The sequence below is a fragment of the Pseudophryne corroboree genome, chromosome 3 (assembly GCF_028390025.1).
Source record: "Pseudophryne corroboree isolate aPseCor3 chromosome 3, aPseCor3.hap2, whole genome shotgun sequence".
Classification (NCBI taxonomy): domain Eukaryota; kingdom Metazoa; phylum Chordata; class Amphibia; order Anura; family Myobatrachidae; genus Pseudophryne; species Pseudophryne corroboree.
In genome coordinates this window covers 322,346,694-322,360,649 of record NC_086446.1, presented here as the reverse complement: position 1 = coordinate 322,360,649, position 13,956 = coordinate 322,346,694, and the positions used below count along the sequence as shown (strand labels likewise).

The 13,956-nt window shown below is 43.2% G+C and overlaps 1 protein-coding gene across 11 annotated transcripts in view; it reads left to right on the top strand.

The window, feature by feature from the left end:
- LOC135055432 (microtubule-associated protein tau-like) overlaps positions 1 to 13,956 on the top strand; it is a 151,291-nt gene that overhangs the window by 57,650 nt on the left and 79,685 nt on the right. For 10 of the 11 annotated variants that reach the window (XM_063959494.1, XM_063959493.1, XM_063959492.1 and 7 more), the window contains one exon: positions 11,623 to 11,793. In XM_063959494.1, the coding sequence (XP_063815564.1) occupies positions 11,640 to 11,793 (154 nt within the window). In that variant the 5' untranslated portion in view covers positions 11,623 to 11,639. Of the gene's footprint in view, positions 1 to 1,424; positions 1,500 to 11,622; positions 11,794 to 13,956 lie in introns of those variants that run through there. The other variant, XM_063959490.1, reaches the window with a different exon arrangement.

Genomic DNA, 13,956 nt, shown 5'->3' with positions numbered 1-13,956 from the left:
CAGCTCAGATACGAATAACAGTTGGGTGTTATACAGGATAAAATACAGTTATCTCTGGCATTCTGCCATCACTACTGAAGCGCATGACCAGGCTGGCCAAAAAATATGCGACGCGACGCTGGCATGGCCACGTTCCGTCACATGCTGCATTGTTCTAATGGGGATGCGTTTAGCATCCCGGCAGCCGGGATGCCGGTGGTCATGTGACCCGTTGCCGGAATCCCGACAACACTCAGAATCCCAGCGCAGGAACTCCGACCGCCGGCATACCAAAGGTAAGTATTGTGGTCACTGTTAGGCACTGCTAGGATCTGGGGGGATAGTGGGGGGTTAGCATTAGGCACTAGAGGGGGGAGGTTAGCTGTATCCATCACCCCCGAGTTTTAGCCCTAGCTACCACCCCTGGAGTCTTAGCCCTAGCCGCCACCCGCAGAGTGTTAGCCCTAGCTGCACCCCAGGCGGGTTAGGGTAGGGGACAGGGGAGGGGTAAAATAATTACCCCATCCCCGGTCAGCATTCTCAATATCGGGATGCCGGTGTCGGTCATGTGACCTCCAGCATCCCGACAGCCGGGACCCCATACCTAACCCATTCTAAGGACAGTAGAAAGTTCTGACTACTAATTGAGAACAGGGAAACTGCCATTCTACTTCAGATCAGAAATGTTGGGAATAGGTGGTTTGTAGAGTTAAAAGTAATATTTATCTCCTCAGCCTGACCCCGTTCCGCCCAGTGTAGCGCCTCTCTACGCTTTGGTCCTGGTGATCTGTCCAGTCTTGTGCATGACGAAGATGGGACAGACCACTCTCAAGTAGAATATGTTTCTCTGTCACTCTGTATGTGTCTCTGTCTCCTGTCTCTCTCTCTCTCTCTCTCTCTATATATATATATATATATGTATATAGATAGAGAGATAGATAGATAGATATTTTTGTGTGTTATATATATATATATATATATATATATATATATATATATAGGATCAGTATGATTTACCAGCGGCTGGGATGCCGGCCGTCAGTATACCGACAACAGCATCCCGGCCACTAGTATGCTGGCAGCAGGGCGAGGGCAAAGAATAGACCCTGTTTGACGGGTTTCCGTGTCGGCATTGTTAGCTGTCCGGATACCGGCATCGGTATCCTGACCACCGGGATTCCGGCAGCCAGCAAATTCACTTTATATATACCCTTCTTTAACCACAGTCATTGTCCACATTAAATTCCCATTAACTTAATTGGCAGTGCTATTACATATCGTCCATACTTTGCCAAAGAGAGCTTCCTCAGATAAACTGCTGACTCCCTGAAGTGTTAAGAGAAGGGGTGCCTGCTGCCTAGAGATAAAACATTTGCTCTGTCATGAGGATTCCCAGTAGCACAAGATAAGCCAGAGAGGCCTCCCTCTGTATTTATCTATACTGAGTCCTCCTCACACATAACACAGATACTGGTAACTGAAGCACGGGTGCCTTGTTGCACTGGGGGCCTTTTAAAAAGGTAAGTGTGCAAGTTTATCATCATTATGTGCAAGATCTGTGTGTTGTATGTACATAATTGGTTGTGAATTAATGACAGTGCTTATATTTTTGTCTCTTCCCCATTAATGTACCACAAGTGATACAGTGGCTTTTTACTATACTAAAGCACTCACAAATATTGTGCCTTTCTACATGTGTGTTAAGTAAATATAAAAATAATGTTTTTATATTTTTTCCAAATACCACGTGGCTGGGTAATGTTATGTTCCCATATTTGAGTAGAATTCTAGCAGACGTAGCAGTAACCATGAGCGCAAATCTAGCTTTAACTGGAGTTTATATGTTCTCCATGTTTCCATGGGCTTCTTGCTGGTGTTCTAGTCTCCTCACACAGGGGGTCATTCCGAGTTGATCGCTCGCTGCTGTTTTTTGCAGTGCAGCGATCAGGTCACTACATGTGTATGCACCGCAATGCGCAGGTGCATCGTACAGGTACAAAGCGGATCGTTGCTGGGCGATGGATTTAACGAAGAATCCATTCGCACAGCCGATCGCAAGGAGATTGACAGGAAGAAGGCGTTTATGGGTGGCAACTGACCGTTTTCTGGGAGTGTTTGGAAAAACGCAGGCGTGTCCTAGCGTTTGCAGGGCGGGTGTCTGACGTCAATTCCGGGACCAAAAAGACTGAAGTAATCGCAGCGGCTGAGTAAGTCCAGAGCTACTCAGAAACTGCAAAAAACTGTTTTGGCCCGCTCGGCTGCACACGCGTTTGTACACTTGCAAAGCGAAAATACACTCCCCCGTGTGCGGCGACTTTGCGTTTGCACGGCTGCTAAAAGTAGCTAGCGAGCGATCAACTTAAAAACATTCTTGTGGATTAACTGATGTCTGTCAGAAATGGAATTTAGTGTGTTTGCATATGTGTTTTGGAAAATTTAGACTGTTAGCTCCTATAACACCTATGTAAATGTTTCAATATTCTCTATATCTTCTAGGCACAGCTTAATGTGTACATGGTATACAAAGATTATTAGTTAAATGTAAGTGTTAATTGTATATAGATTACTAGGTATATTAGGTCTCCTTGGCTATCTTCAACCTTGTATGTCTGTTCAAGTCTGATGTTTTATTTCATACTCGTGACAAAGTAACACTGGTGTTATTTATAAAACTGTGCTGTGCATTTGGTAGCAGTTACACAACAATGATTTAACGTCTACACTGTTAGTAATGGTCTATGGGGGTCATTCCGACCCGATTGCTCGCTGCAGTTTGTCGCAGCGCAGCGATCGGGTCGGAACTGCGCATGCGCCGGCGCATGGTAGCTTTCGTTGCCTTTGAGACAGAGGCGGTCGCTGGGTGGGAGGTGGCTGAACGGCAGCATTATGCCGCCGCTTAGGGGGAGCGGCCCAGCCAACGCAGGCATTGTCGGACTGTTGGGGGGGCGGGCCGCGTCGGCTGGGTGACGTCTCACGCAGCCGCTGTTGCCAGTGGCAGCAACAATTAACTGCCAGCCGCAGGAACTGCGCTGGCCAGGAGTTACTCCTCAAATACAAAGGCATCGCCGCAATGCTTTTGTATTTGTGCGGGGGGAGGGAGCGGACTGACATGTCCCCCCCCCGCATGTCAGGGAAGATGATTGTAGCTGTGCTAAATTTAGCACAGCTACAATCAACTCGAAATGATCCCCTATGTGACCTGGATGATCTGGAAACTGAAAAAAAAGGAACTGTTATAAAAATGTAATGTGCAGAGTTGTACTGTCCAGAAGATTTTCAATGCAGCATTCAAGGTAGAGTTATAAGTAGATTAAAACTGTTTTATTTACAGGCCACTAAACGTAGTAGGAACACTTGCTGTGATATGTTCATGTTGTCAGAAAGCACTAATATTTTACTGTGTGTTTTATTATTATTTTTCCAACTGCTACTTTTCAATTAAACACAAAGGGCCTAATTCAGCATGGGTCATAGTTGTGTGAAAAATCGCTCATCTACAACCCATTACACATGCGGGGGGATGCCCATCACAGGGCAAGTCTGCCCTGCATACCGGGTCCTGCCCCCCGCACAAACATGCGAGTGACAATGGCGATTTGGGCTGCCCTGCAAACGCGGCCCGCCCACATCCCATTATCCCTAATAATTATCTAATTGATTTAGATATTTAGGCAAGTATCAGTGGTGATTTCGCTGCATGTGTGCGCCTAGTGCCATAGGTGCCAGCTCTCTCGGATTGCCTTGATGAATACAATTTCTTGAGTTCTGATGGACTATTGGAGGAGTAGGCCACTCTCCCATATCTAGACCATTTCCTAGTGAAATGGGCTAATGCATGATGACACAATTCTCAGAAGATTCAATGATCCAGATATTATCCATACTGTGACGCAATGTACCTCCATCCCTCCCCCCCCCCGCAGTAACCTCCTGTATCTCCCCTCCGGGCACTCTCATGGAGGGGACAAATGTAAAGTTGGTATACCCAGTGTTAAGGTGTGTACACATGGTGAGATCCTTGCTATGTCCGATTTTGACTATGCGACAGCACAGATAGTACAGATTTTGCCTATCAGTACTTTCAATTTGTCTATGTACGATTTTGACTAAGTGCCAATTTTGACTATACTTTGTAGTAGATTGTACGGCCTATCTAGCCTTGCGACACCGACCCCACGGGGCCGCGCATCGGGATCTAATCTGTATCGCAAGCTTGCTTAACACCTTGAGATGTGCACTAACATTCCTTAAGATTTTGACTATACAGTCAAAATCTTACAGATTTATCTCACTGTGTGTACACACCTTTAGAGGATAGTACAGTTCACAGTGATATTTTTTTGTCAGGTGTCAGAGCAGTTTTAGATGTCCCAGGGGTTTATTCATGTAAATGTGATTAACTTTTCACTATATAACTTTTCACTTTGATGCGACATATAGTTTAGTAGGAATTTATTATTACCTTTCTTGCAATTCGATCCGAAACGAGGGCTTCGACGGTTCTGTCTTCTCCTGCGGTCCTCTGAGTAACGTGAAGCCAGGAAGCTGTCCTGTGTGAAGTTGAATACTTCCCTGCGTTGTCTGACATTGATGCTTTCTCCGCCCCATTTCCCAGACAAGTATGCATTGCACCAGCTATGTAGTGACCTGCTGGTCACAGATTAATAAGATTTGTACCACAGATTCCCCCAAATAATAATTGCAGGCTATAAAATATGTTATTGTATATGTAATGTATATGTTTTCTATAAATCTATATGATACATTAATGTTATTTATAGCCTGCAATTATTCTTTGGGGGAAACTGAGGTAAAAACCCTATTAATCTGTGACCAGCAGGTCACTGCATTGCTTCTGTCTTGGCCGCCGGTCTAGGGAAGGGGCGGAGCAAGTGCCGGGAGACGGGCCAACTTCCCTGCACTTTTCATTTTGATGTACAGATTATGCTACCCTGAGATGGTGAATATGTACAGAGCAGCACTCATCTTTCCATTCTGCTATGAATCCCTCTCCCTTCAGGAACGGAATGGTGGCACCGCTGGAGAAGTCAGAAACTTCTCCACAGTAACCCCCTTCCTGAATAGAACGAAGCAGTGACAAGGCCTGTTTTCAGTTAAACAGGGCTTTTCACTGCTCCATGAATAGTCCCCATGTATGGAAAAGTTATCATTTCACCTGCCACATCTTGGATTGTACACTTATTTGGGCAGGGTCATCTTTACCTTCTATGTCATGCCATTGTATATAATTTGAGTGAGTCATTATCAGGTACCGCTGTGTACCTGATATGTCAATACTTTACAAATAAAGGAATACATATGTATTACCGGCAGATGGGATGCCGGCTGTCACTATACCGACAGCGGCATCCTGTCTGTCGGAATCCTGGCAACGAGTCCCCTCGCAGGCTCGCTACGCTTCCCATGCTTTGTGGACCTACCAACCAAGTGGGAATAGCCTGTGTTGGTCAGGTTTCCAACTGCTGGCATTTCACCAGGTGTCGAGATTCTGGCGTTGGTCTTCTGATAATGAGGCAATTATAAATTGGCAGTTTTATAAGTAATTTGATTTAAATATTTTTCTATTTAAAACATATGATCAAAACGTATTCAATCAGGGATCCTTATGTTTCTACATATTTATTTTTTTATAACATGATAAGGAACAGGTATGCTGTTGCTTAGCATAGGCACAATCAAAAACATGCTACAATATTTGTCTTAACCAAGCAATGACTTTTGCACTAATCATCTCTTATACTGGAATCACCATTGTTTTATTCATCACAGTGAGCTCAGAAACATGTACCTTTTTAAAGTATTTTTCATTGTCATATTCTTTCCAAATCAATTTATTCAAATATTTCCTGTAAAACTGATATAGACTGCATCTTTTCTCCTGTGAGTATCAGGTTGGTTTTTGCACGGGGACCCATACAGTTTGGAAAATCTGACTCCTCCAGGCTGCAGTGACTGGAGCATTGGCCATTACCTGGGGGTGTGGTATACGAAATCAACCTTTATAATGTTAATATTCACTATGTTGACAAGAATGTCAATATAGTTTGACAGGGTTTCAAAGTTGACAGTTGCCATGTCGGCATTCACTGTGTCATCACTGACATTTGGTGACATTATAACACAATGCTAACCCTAACTGCAGTCTGACCCTAACGCTGATATGTTCATAATGGGGACATGCATATTGTCGGCATTTGGTCAATGTAAACATTTTGCAAGTCAAAATTATGATTGAAGTTGTTGACATTCTGAATGTTGACATTCAGAACCATTGAACATTAGTGTTGACATTCTAAATGCCGGCACTGTGAATGTCGATAATATGACTACATACCCTTCATTAGGACTGTGTATTACAGAATTGTCTCCTGACTTGATATCCTTTACTATATATACTGTAGTTTAAATACCATGGACAGGTCTAGGGGTATTACTGCACTGTCATTTAAGGGAGGCACTGAGGTTGCTTGAGATCATGGAATTTGGGGAACATTAAAATGAAGGAGCCTCTTGTAATGCAGTCGCTCAGTCTGACTAATGAAGTGTCTGTCACCTTGGTCTTTCTGTGTGAGCGGTTTTAGAAAGAATTATGTACTCTCAGTTATCACATGATAGGGGCACTTCTCTCCTCTAGACTGATTGAGCTGTAGAACCTCAGACAGTCCTTGCAGTGTATGCCATGACAAAGGATGCAGTAAATTGTATATTGTTTTGTTTAAACTTATTTATTTGACCTTTTACATAGTTTCATTGAATTTACTTAATATGTCTTTGTAGTGTGGGAGGAAACCCATACACCCTGAAATAGTGCTTAGTATTTCTGCCCAGAGCCGGCCCTAGACATAGGCAAACTGGGTAAATGCCTAGGGACACAAACAGATTTTGCTGATTAAAATGATATGCGGCATGCCTATATTCTGTGTGTGACTGTGGCTGTGTTTGCATACGAAATGCTACATTACAATGTATTCCTGGAAATCACTGTAACATAGCATTTCGTATGCAGATACCAGAGCCGGCCCTAGGCATAGGCAAACTATGCAAATGCCTAGGGCATATTGAGTGCCTAGGGTCACAAGCAGCTTCTGCTGATTAAACTGGTATGCAGCATGCCTATATTCTGCGTGTGATTGCAGCTCTATCTGCATTATGTGTATAAGGTGTACTTCAGTACTTGGTGGCAAAGCATATAGAAAGGGCACTACTGTGTGGTCTAATGTGAATAAAGAGCAATATGGTGTGGTGTAATGTGAGTAAGGGGCACTACTGTGAGGAGTAACCTGGGACTACTGTGTGATGTAACGTGAATAAGAGACACTATTGCATGATATGAAGTGAATAAAGTTGCAGTACTGTGTGGTGTAATTTCAACTGGGGGTATTATTGTGTGTCAATGCCCCTTCCCAGCAAGAACACGTACCATTTTGGGCTGCGCACTGAATATAGGGGGTAGGAGCACCAAAATGAGGACTGCTGTGGGTGAGGGGTGATGGTGCTGGGAAAGGGGTACAAAGTCAGAGACGGAACTAGCGTCTGTGCAAGGGGCACCAGCCAAAATCTTCTCTAGGGCATCGTATTGGTTAGGGCCGGCTCTGTTTCTACATCACAACACTCTGGGCCTGAGCTTCAACTCTTGACTATTGTGCAATGTGTCACCCATGGTCTATATTAACTGTAAAATGTGGTAGTGAAATAAGATTGTAAGAGCTACAGGGTATTGTGCAGATTAGTATGTAAACCATGCATAAGTAAAGAATAATAATAATTTACATTATAGCAATGGTACTAGCACCCATGAGTTCCCATTTCCCACAAGAATACAGTTTCAAATTCACCTGTTCTGTTTTAGTCTGGGATGCTAATGGAAACTAATTTTCTCTTTAGGTCTTATTTTTCCCCCCATTTTTGAGCAGACCAGCTCTTCTTAGCCAGTAGCAGATCTTGCCACGGGCAAGCAGGACTTTTGCCCCGGGCGCCGCCTTCCGGAGGGCGCCGCACCATGGCAAGATCCACTACTGTTGTGTGCCCTCCGCTGCTCGCTGTCCCCCCCGGCTGTGTCCCCCCGTGAAGGGAACTAGACGCTACGCATCTAGTTTCCCTTCGTGGAGAGGACCTTTGCTGTGCGGTGCGCGATGACGTCATCACGCACCGCTCAGCATTTCAGCGGCGCTACTACTGTACAGGGGGCGTAACTGACCACGCCCCCTTTATGAAGCCACGCCCCTATGTACTGCCCGGGGCGCAAAAAGGGCTCGAACCGGCCCCGTTCTTAGCTCAGAGTAGGTTTCCTAAGTCCCTGACAGTGAAATATGTTAATATAATGGAATGAGTTCAGAGATGGCCACAATTTTTCACATCAACTGACATTTCATCCTCCCTGAGAGCATAGCATCTTGACTTCAACACAGTTCTGCAATGTATTGCTACTTATGTTTTTATCTTGCAAGTCCCTCCTTCCTCTTTATGTGTTGTGCCCCCTGGGTTATACAAAGCAGAATTCATCCAGTGATTGTCTACTGGGCCATCGGGAATGTTTTATACAACCACCTACAATTGCCCATAATTCATGCTTTTATGTGATATTCATATCTAACTGCCACACATGAAATAAGTGGAATCATATGGAGAGTAAAGACCCATCAGATCTATTATTTACAGCACAGTGAATGTGCTCCACAAATACTAGGAGTGTAAGTTATAAATTCCATCCTTTGGGGTCTATAAATACCATTTAGAATTTAGTGGGAGACATGTCAGTCTGCATGGAGCATGAAAATACACATACAGTAGTGCATGCTGGGAAATATGTACAGTCTATCAAAAGCTTTACCCCTGTGTTTTCATAGAAACTGCAATGCTGCAAATTATGTTTATTATACATGCTTGACCTTAGGGGGATATGTTTCAAAGCTTATTAAGGCGTAAGTAGTGGACAAATGGGTAAGTTGCACACATCAACCAATCTCATTTTAGCTATCATTTTACTGGTTGCTATGGGCAACTTCTTCACTTGTCCACTTTTCCTCTTGTTAGAAGCTTTGATGCAACTCTTATGAAGTAGTATGTCAAATTGGCGTGATTGTGGCAATAAAAATGACTGCTTCATCTAAAAAGAAGAGCTGAGTCTCACTCTGCACCTATAGCCTATAGGTAAAACACATTGCTGGATGGGATATTATAATACTTATACATTTAAGGGATATAGGGGGACATTTACTAAGCAGTGATAAGAGCGGAGAGGTGAGCCAGTAGAGAAGTTGCCCAAGGCAACCAATCAGCACTGAAGTAACAACTATAATTTGCATACTATCATACCCTCCAACTGTACCTTTTTAGCAGGTACAGTACCTTTTTTAATGGTCTGTACCGATTTTTGGCTTTCCAAACTTCCATTGAAAGTATAGGAAAAATTGTGTGGCCACACCCACTTCACCCACGGCCACGCCTCCTTTCTTAATTTGTACCGATTTTTATGTGTAAAATGTTGGAGGGTATGTACTATAAAATTATACAGAGCTGCTGATTGGTTGATGGGGCAACTTCTCCACTGGCTCACTTCTCCGCTGTTATCACTGCTTAGTAAATGTCCCCCGTAGTGTAGTTGTTTTTCCCCACGCAAAATAACCTGATTGTGCCTGTAGGTAGTGAAGATTGAGTGTTAACCTACACCTTCAATGGAAAGAATTGTGCACCAAAGAAGTGAACATTACATAGGAAAATGTATTTTTATGCACATAAATACCAATCTATGAAAAATATTTTTATGTAGAAAATGATCACTTATAATATCCCTTCACTTTCATTAGTACCAACCTATTTTGTTTTCTCTTTCCATCCGGGACTACCCAGACAGGATATGCAGGTGGTCAGTGAGTGGGAGGCGTGATTCCGTCCTTGCGTTACAATCCAGTGAATTGTGGCATTATGCTGAGTGGACGGGGCCACAATAAAACAATTTGCGTGAATTAAGTCTTGTCTCTGCCATTAACATGAGTGATTGTTTCAATAGTGCTTCACCCTCCAAGGTGAAACAAAACATTGCAATAAACTGCAATAGAATAGTACCCCAGCATGCATGTAAAACAATAGTTGACAACCAAAAAATAGCTGTTGAACGGAATGTCTCTCACATATAAGAGAATCCATGAAATATAGTGAATCCCCCCCCCCCCCCCCATTTTCATGTATAAGGTACTATACCTTCCCTTTATTATGTTTCATTTTGACAAAGTATTATCAGCATTGAGGAATGTATGGTCTAGTACAGTGATGGCTAACCTTGACACTCCAGCTGTTGTTGAACTACACATCCCAGCATGCCCTGCATCAGTTTTAGCAAGGCCAAATAGCAAAACTGTAGCAGGGCATGCTGGGATGTGTAGTTCAACAACAGCTGGAGTGTCAAGGTTAGCCATCACTGGTCTAGTACATGGTTAATTCATAAACCCACATAAAGGTGAAAAGGCCTATCTATATGGCAGTTCTCTCTTAGCCTTGGTGATATATTCTTTCATATAAAGTTAAGTGTAGGGAGCGCCATTTATAGTATTTCTTAGAAGTCTCCTCACCTAGGTTTGCATGCTGTCACTAGGGAGTGGTTTAATGTTATTCCCTTACAGTATTTACCTGAGGTAATCTCTGTTGCACATGGCTTACTTTTCAGAAGTCGTCCTATATTAACGAGTACATTAAGGATGTAATAGTATCTCTTGCAATTGCCCATGTCTCGCTGTATATAGTAACATAGAAACAGAATTTGATGCCAAATAAGAACCAGTTGGCCCATCTAGTCTGCCCATGTACACAAATAGTAAAGGTTTCTTATTTGCATATTGTCTGTAAAGAACAGCGCAGAACTCTGCCAAACCCTCACAGGAAGTAGTTAGTTTGTCATTGTTTCATTAGCATGAAATACTCATCCAAAAATATACTGGTAGGTTAATTGGCTCCCAACAAAATTAACACTAGTATGAATGTGTCTGTGTACATGTGGTAGGGAATATAGATTGTAAGCTCCACTGGGGCAGGGACTGATGTGAATGGGCAAATATTCTCTGTACAGTGCTGCGGAATATGTGTGCGCTATATAAATAACTGGTAATAAATAAATAATAAATAAATAATAAATTCTCCCATAATGATAGTTTCCCTCAGTATATGTTATGGCTGAGAGATGTTACCACACTCTCAGCTACCAGGTTGTTTGCAGACTTACTACCAATGCGAGGAGCATATATTGAAGTGCAGCCTTTAAAACGATCACAACTGCAATGTCCACATAATTAACCATGATGTCAGTGTTAGTTTTTGTAGATGCTGAGAATGTATCCTGTCTGTGCACTCTCTCCCAGTGCAGTCATTGTGCTGTTTCTGGTCCCCGGCAGCCACACAGTAATAGACTTTCCCCTGTGAGGAAAGGAACCTAACTCATAAAAGCACATTAGATTTTCCTTATTCCAGCTTCTGATTGACAGTCAAGTCAGAAGCTTGGTCATTTATTTTTATTGGCAGTATTACATTGCCACCTGGCTGTTGTGTATTGGTACTGCACCGCTGCTTTGGTTAACATCTGTTCACTCATACTGTATAGTTTTGTTAACAAGAGCCTTTCCTTACACCTAGGTTAATCTTGCTCCAGGATGACTGACCAGTATCAGGACTATGATGCAGTAGGGGACTACTCAGGTGAAGATTCCCGCCATGGGGCCAACTCTGGAGTCTCGGGTGTAGATGGCAACAGTCACGTGTCCGAGGATGTAATCAGGCTGCCGTCTGCATCACTACATGGAGACGGTGAGTACAGGAAAAATAGATTTACCGATGTGAAATGTTTTAAAGCCAATATGTGAAAATATTTTCTTAAAGCAGAATAGGTGGTGATGGGGTTGGTACATTGTATTTGGCTAGTGCTGTAATCCCCATATATTATTTTAAGGTGTACCTGTTGTCTTCATTTATAGGGCATCTCGGGGGTCTTCAGTGCCATACACATGCATACAGTATGTGTGTATAAATGTACAGTACAAACATAACAGGACAAAAACAACATATATATAGAAGTTATTAACTATACATCTATACAAATATAACAACTATTACTATAAGACTAGTGCTGGCATAACCTATACCCCAGTTTATGGTCCTGGCAGACAGGTTCAGAGACACAAAAAGAATACTTAGAAGATTGTCTATAGCAGATTCCTTTGTGCTTTGTATAAGTATTGATGTCATGCATGGACAGACAAAGGAATTGGGCAAGTGCAATAGGTAGTTCTTGCATGTAGCAGACAGCAGTGAAAACAATAATCCTTTAAAGTCTGGTAACACCCACTAAAATGTGTACAATATTGTATATTTAATTTTCTTTTCCAGATCATCGTGTTACTGCTCAGAGTGGTTCTGGTATTGCTGCTGTTAGTCTCCAGCACATTTCTCAACCCACCAAAGCCTTAAATGTCTCATTTCTTTTAGAATTTAGCTGGTGCCTCCTGTTGTTGTTCTGGCAGCGCTGTCCTGTTATCCCCTGCCTCTCCTTTTATTTATCTGTACCCCAATGCCTCTAGCATGCAAAGAAGAACTGTATAGGCCATTGAGGCTTAAACTTATGGGAGCAAATGCGAGGAATTTATCTAGTTTGCCAGTACGGTCTCCACCCTAGTTGCAGATGATAGCTGTGGTGTAGGACCTGAGTGTGACAGAACCACAAGCAGATATAGAATGTAGAAAACACTGACTGCTCCACACTTCTGTGACTCTAGCAGTGCTGCAAACTCCTTCTCTGCACACGATTATGAAGATGCTCAAGGCTGTGTAGTAGGGAAACTCACACACTCATCCCCCTCGCGTACTCACTATGGTGGCCAATCCCGGGATCGGCGGGATCCCGGGATTTAGGCCTAAAATTGGCCGGGAATTAATCCCGGGATTGGAACTTCCAATCCCGGGGATTTCAGGATTAGCCAGTCCTCTGTTTTTTCAGTGCCGGGCAGCGTTGAGCCTCTTCAGCAGGCTAAGATGCTGCCCTGCTCCCTCCTCTCGGCTCCCCCTGCCCCCAGCTGTGCATACTGCGCAGAGTGACATGATGTTAGAGGTCTGATGCCAGCAGCCCGCGCCATCCGTACCGCACCTCGCCGCCAGTGAACCCTCCCACCCACGTTGGTGAGTATTTGTGTGGGCTGGGCGGGTCCTGGGAACGAGGGAAATCATGGAAGATTTCTATTTTCAAATCTTCAGCCCGATCCCTGGTATCCCGGGATTAACCATTTTTCAATCCCGATATCCGGGATAAAAAAAAAAAAGGCCCGGGATTGGCCACCCTAATATTCACATATAGAACTCAGTTCATGATGCCATGTTTGCAAAATCTACAAGACTGCATTTTATGGGAGGGAAATATTATACATACTATTACATTTGTGTGCGTCCTGCTGCATAAGATGTCAGTAACATGCATTCTTGGTGTGGAAGCTGTGTGCCAACACTTTAGATCGCTGCAGTAAAGCTTGTTATGTCAGCTGGTTATGAAGCAGTGACTGCAGAGGCAGCATTCAGGTTAATGTAAACCAAACAACAGCTACATTGTGATAAGTTTTAGCATGAGTAACCCTTGTGTGATTTGATTAAGTGTGGTTGAACAATGACTCGCATTGCCGTAGTCAACAGAGGCAGACATGGTGGACGTGATTCTGAGTTGGGCGCAGTTTTGCCATCCTCACATCTTTTGCTGTAGCTGCATCTGCGACTTTATGCTAATGATGCTACAAAGCCTACAGAATATTCACTGCTTGTGTGGCTTCAGAAACATTTCTGGAAAATATATCAGAATAAATAGATCTACTTTGTATCCAATTAAATATATGTTTTCGTCAGTTTAAACTATCTTCAGTGTTCAGTAGGTGAAAGCGGAAAGCATATCATGATAACATTGTCTGATGGCAGTTTCCAAAAGTATATGGT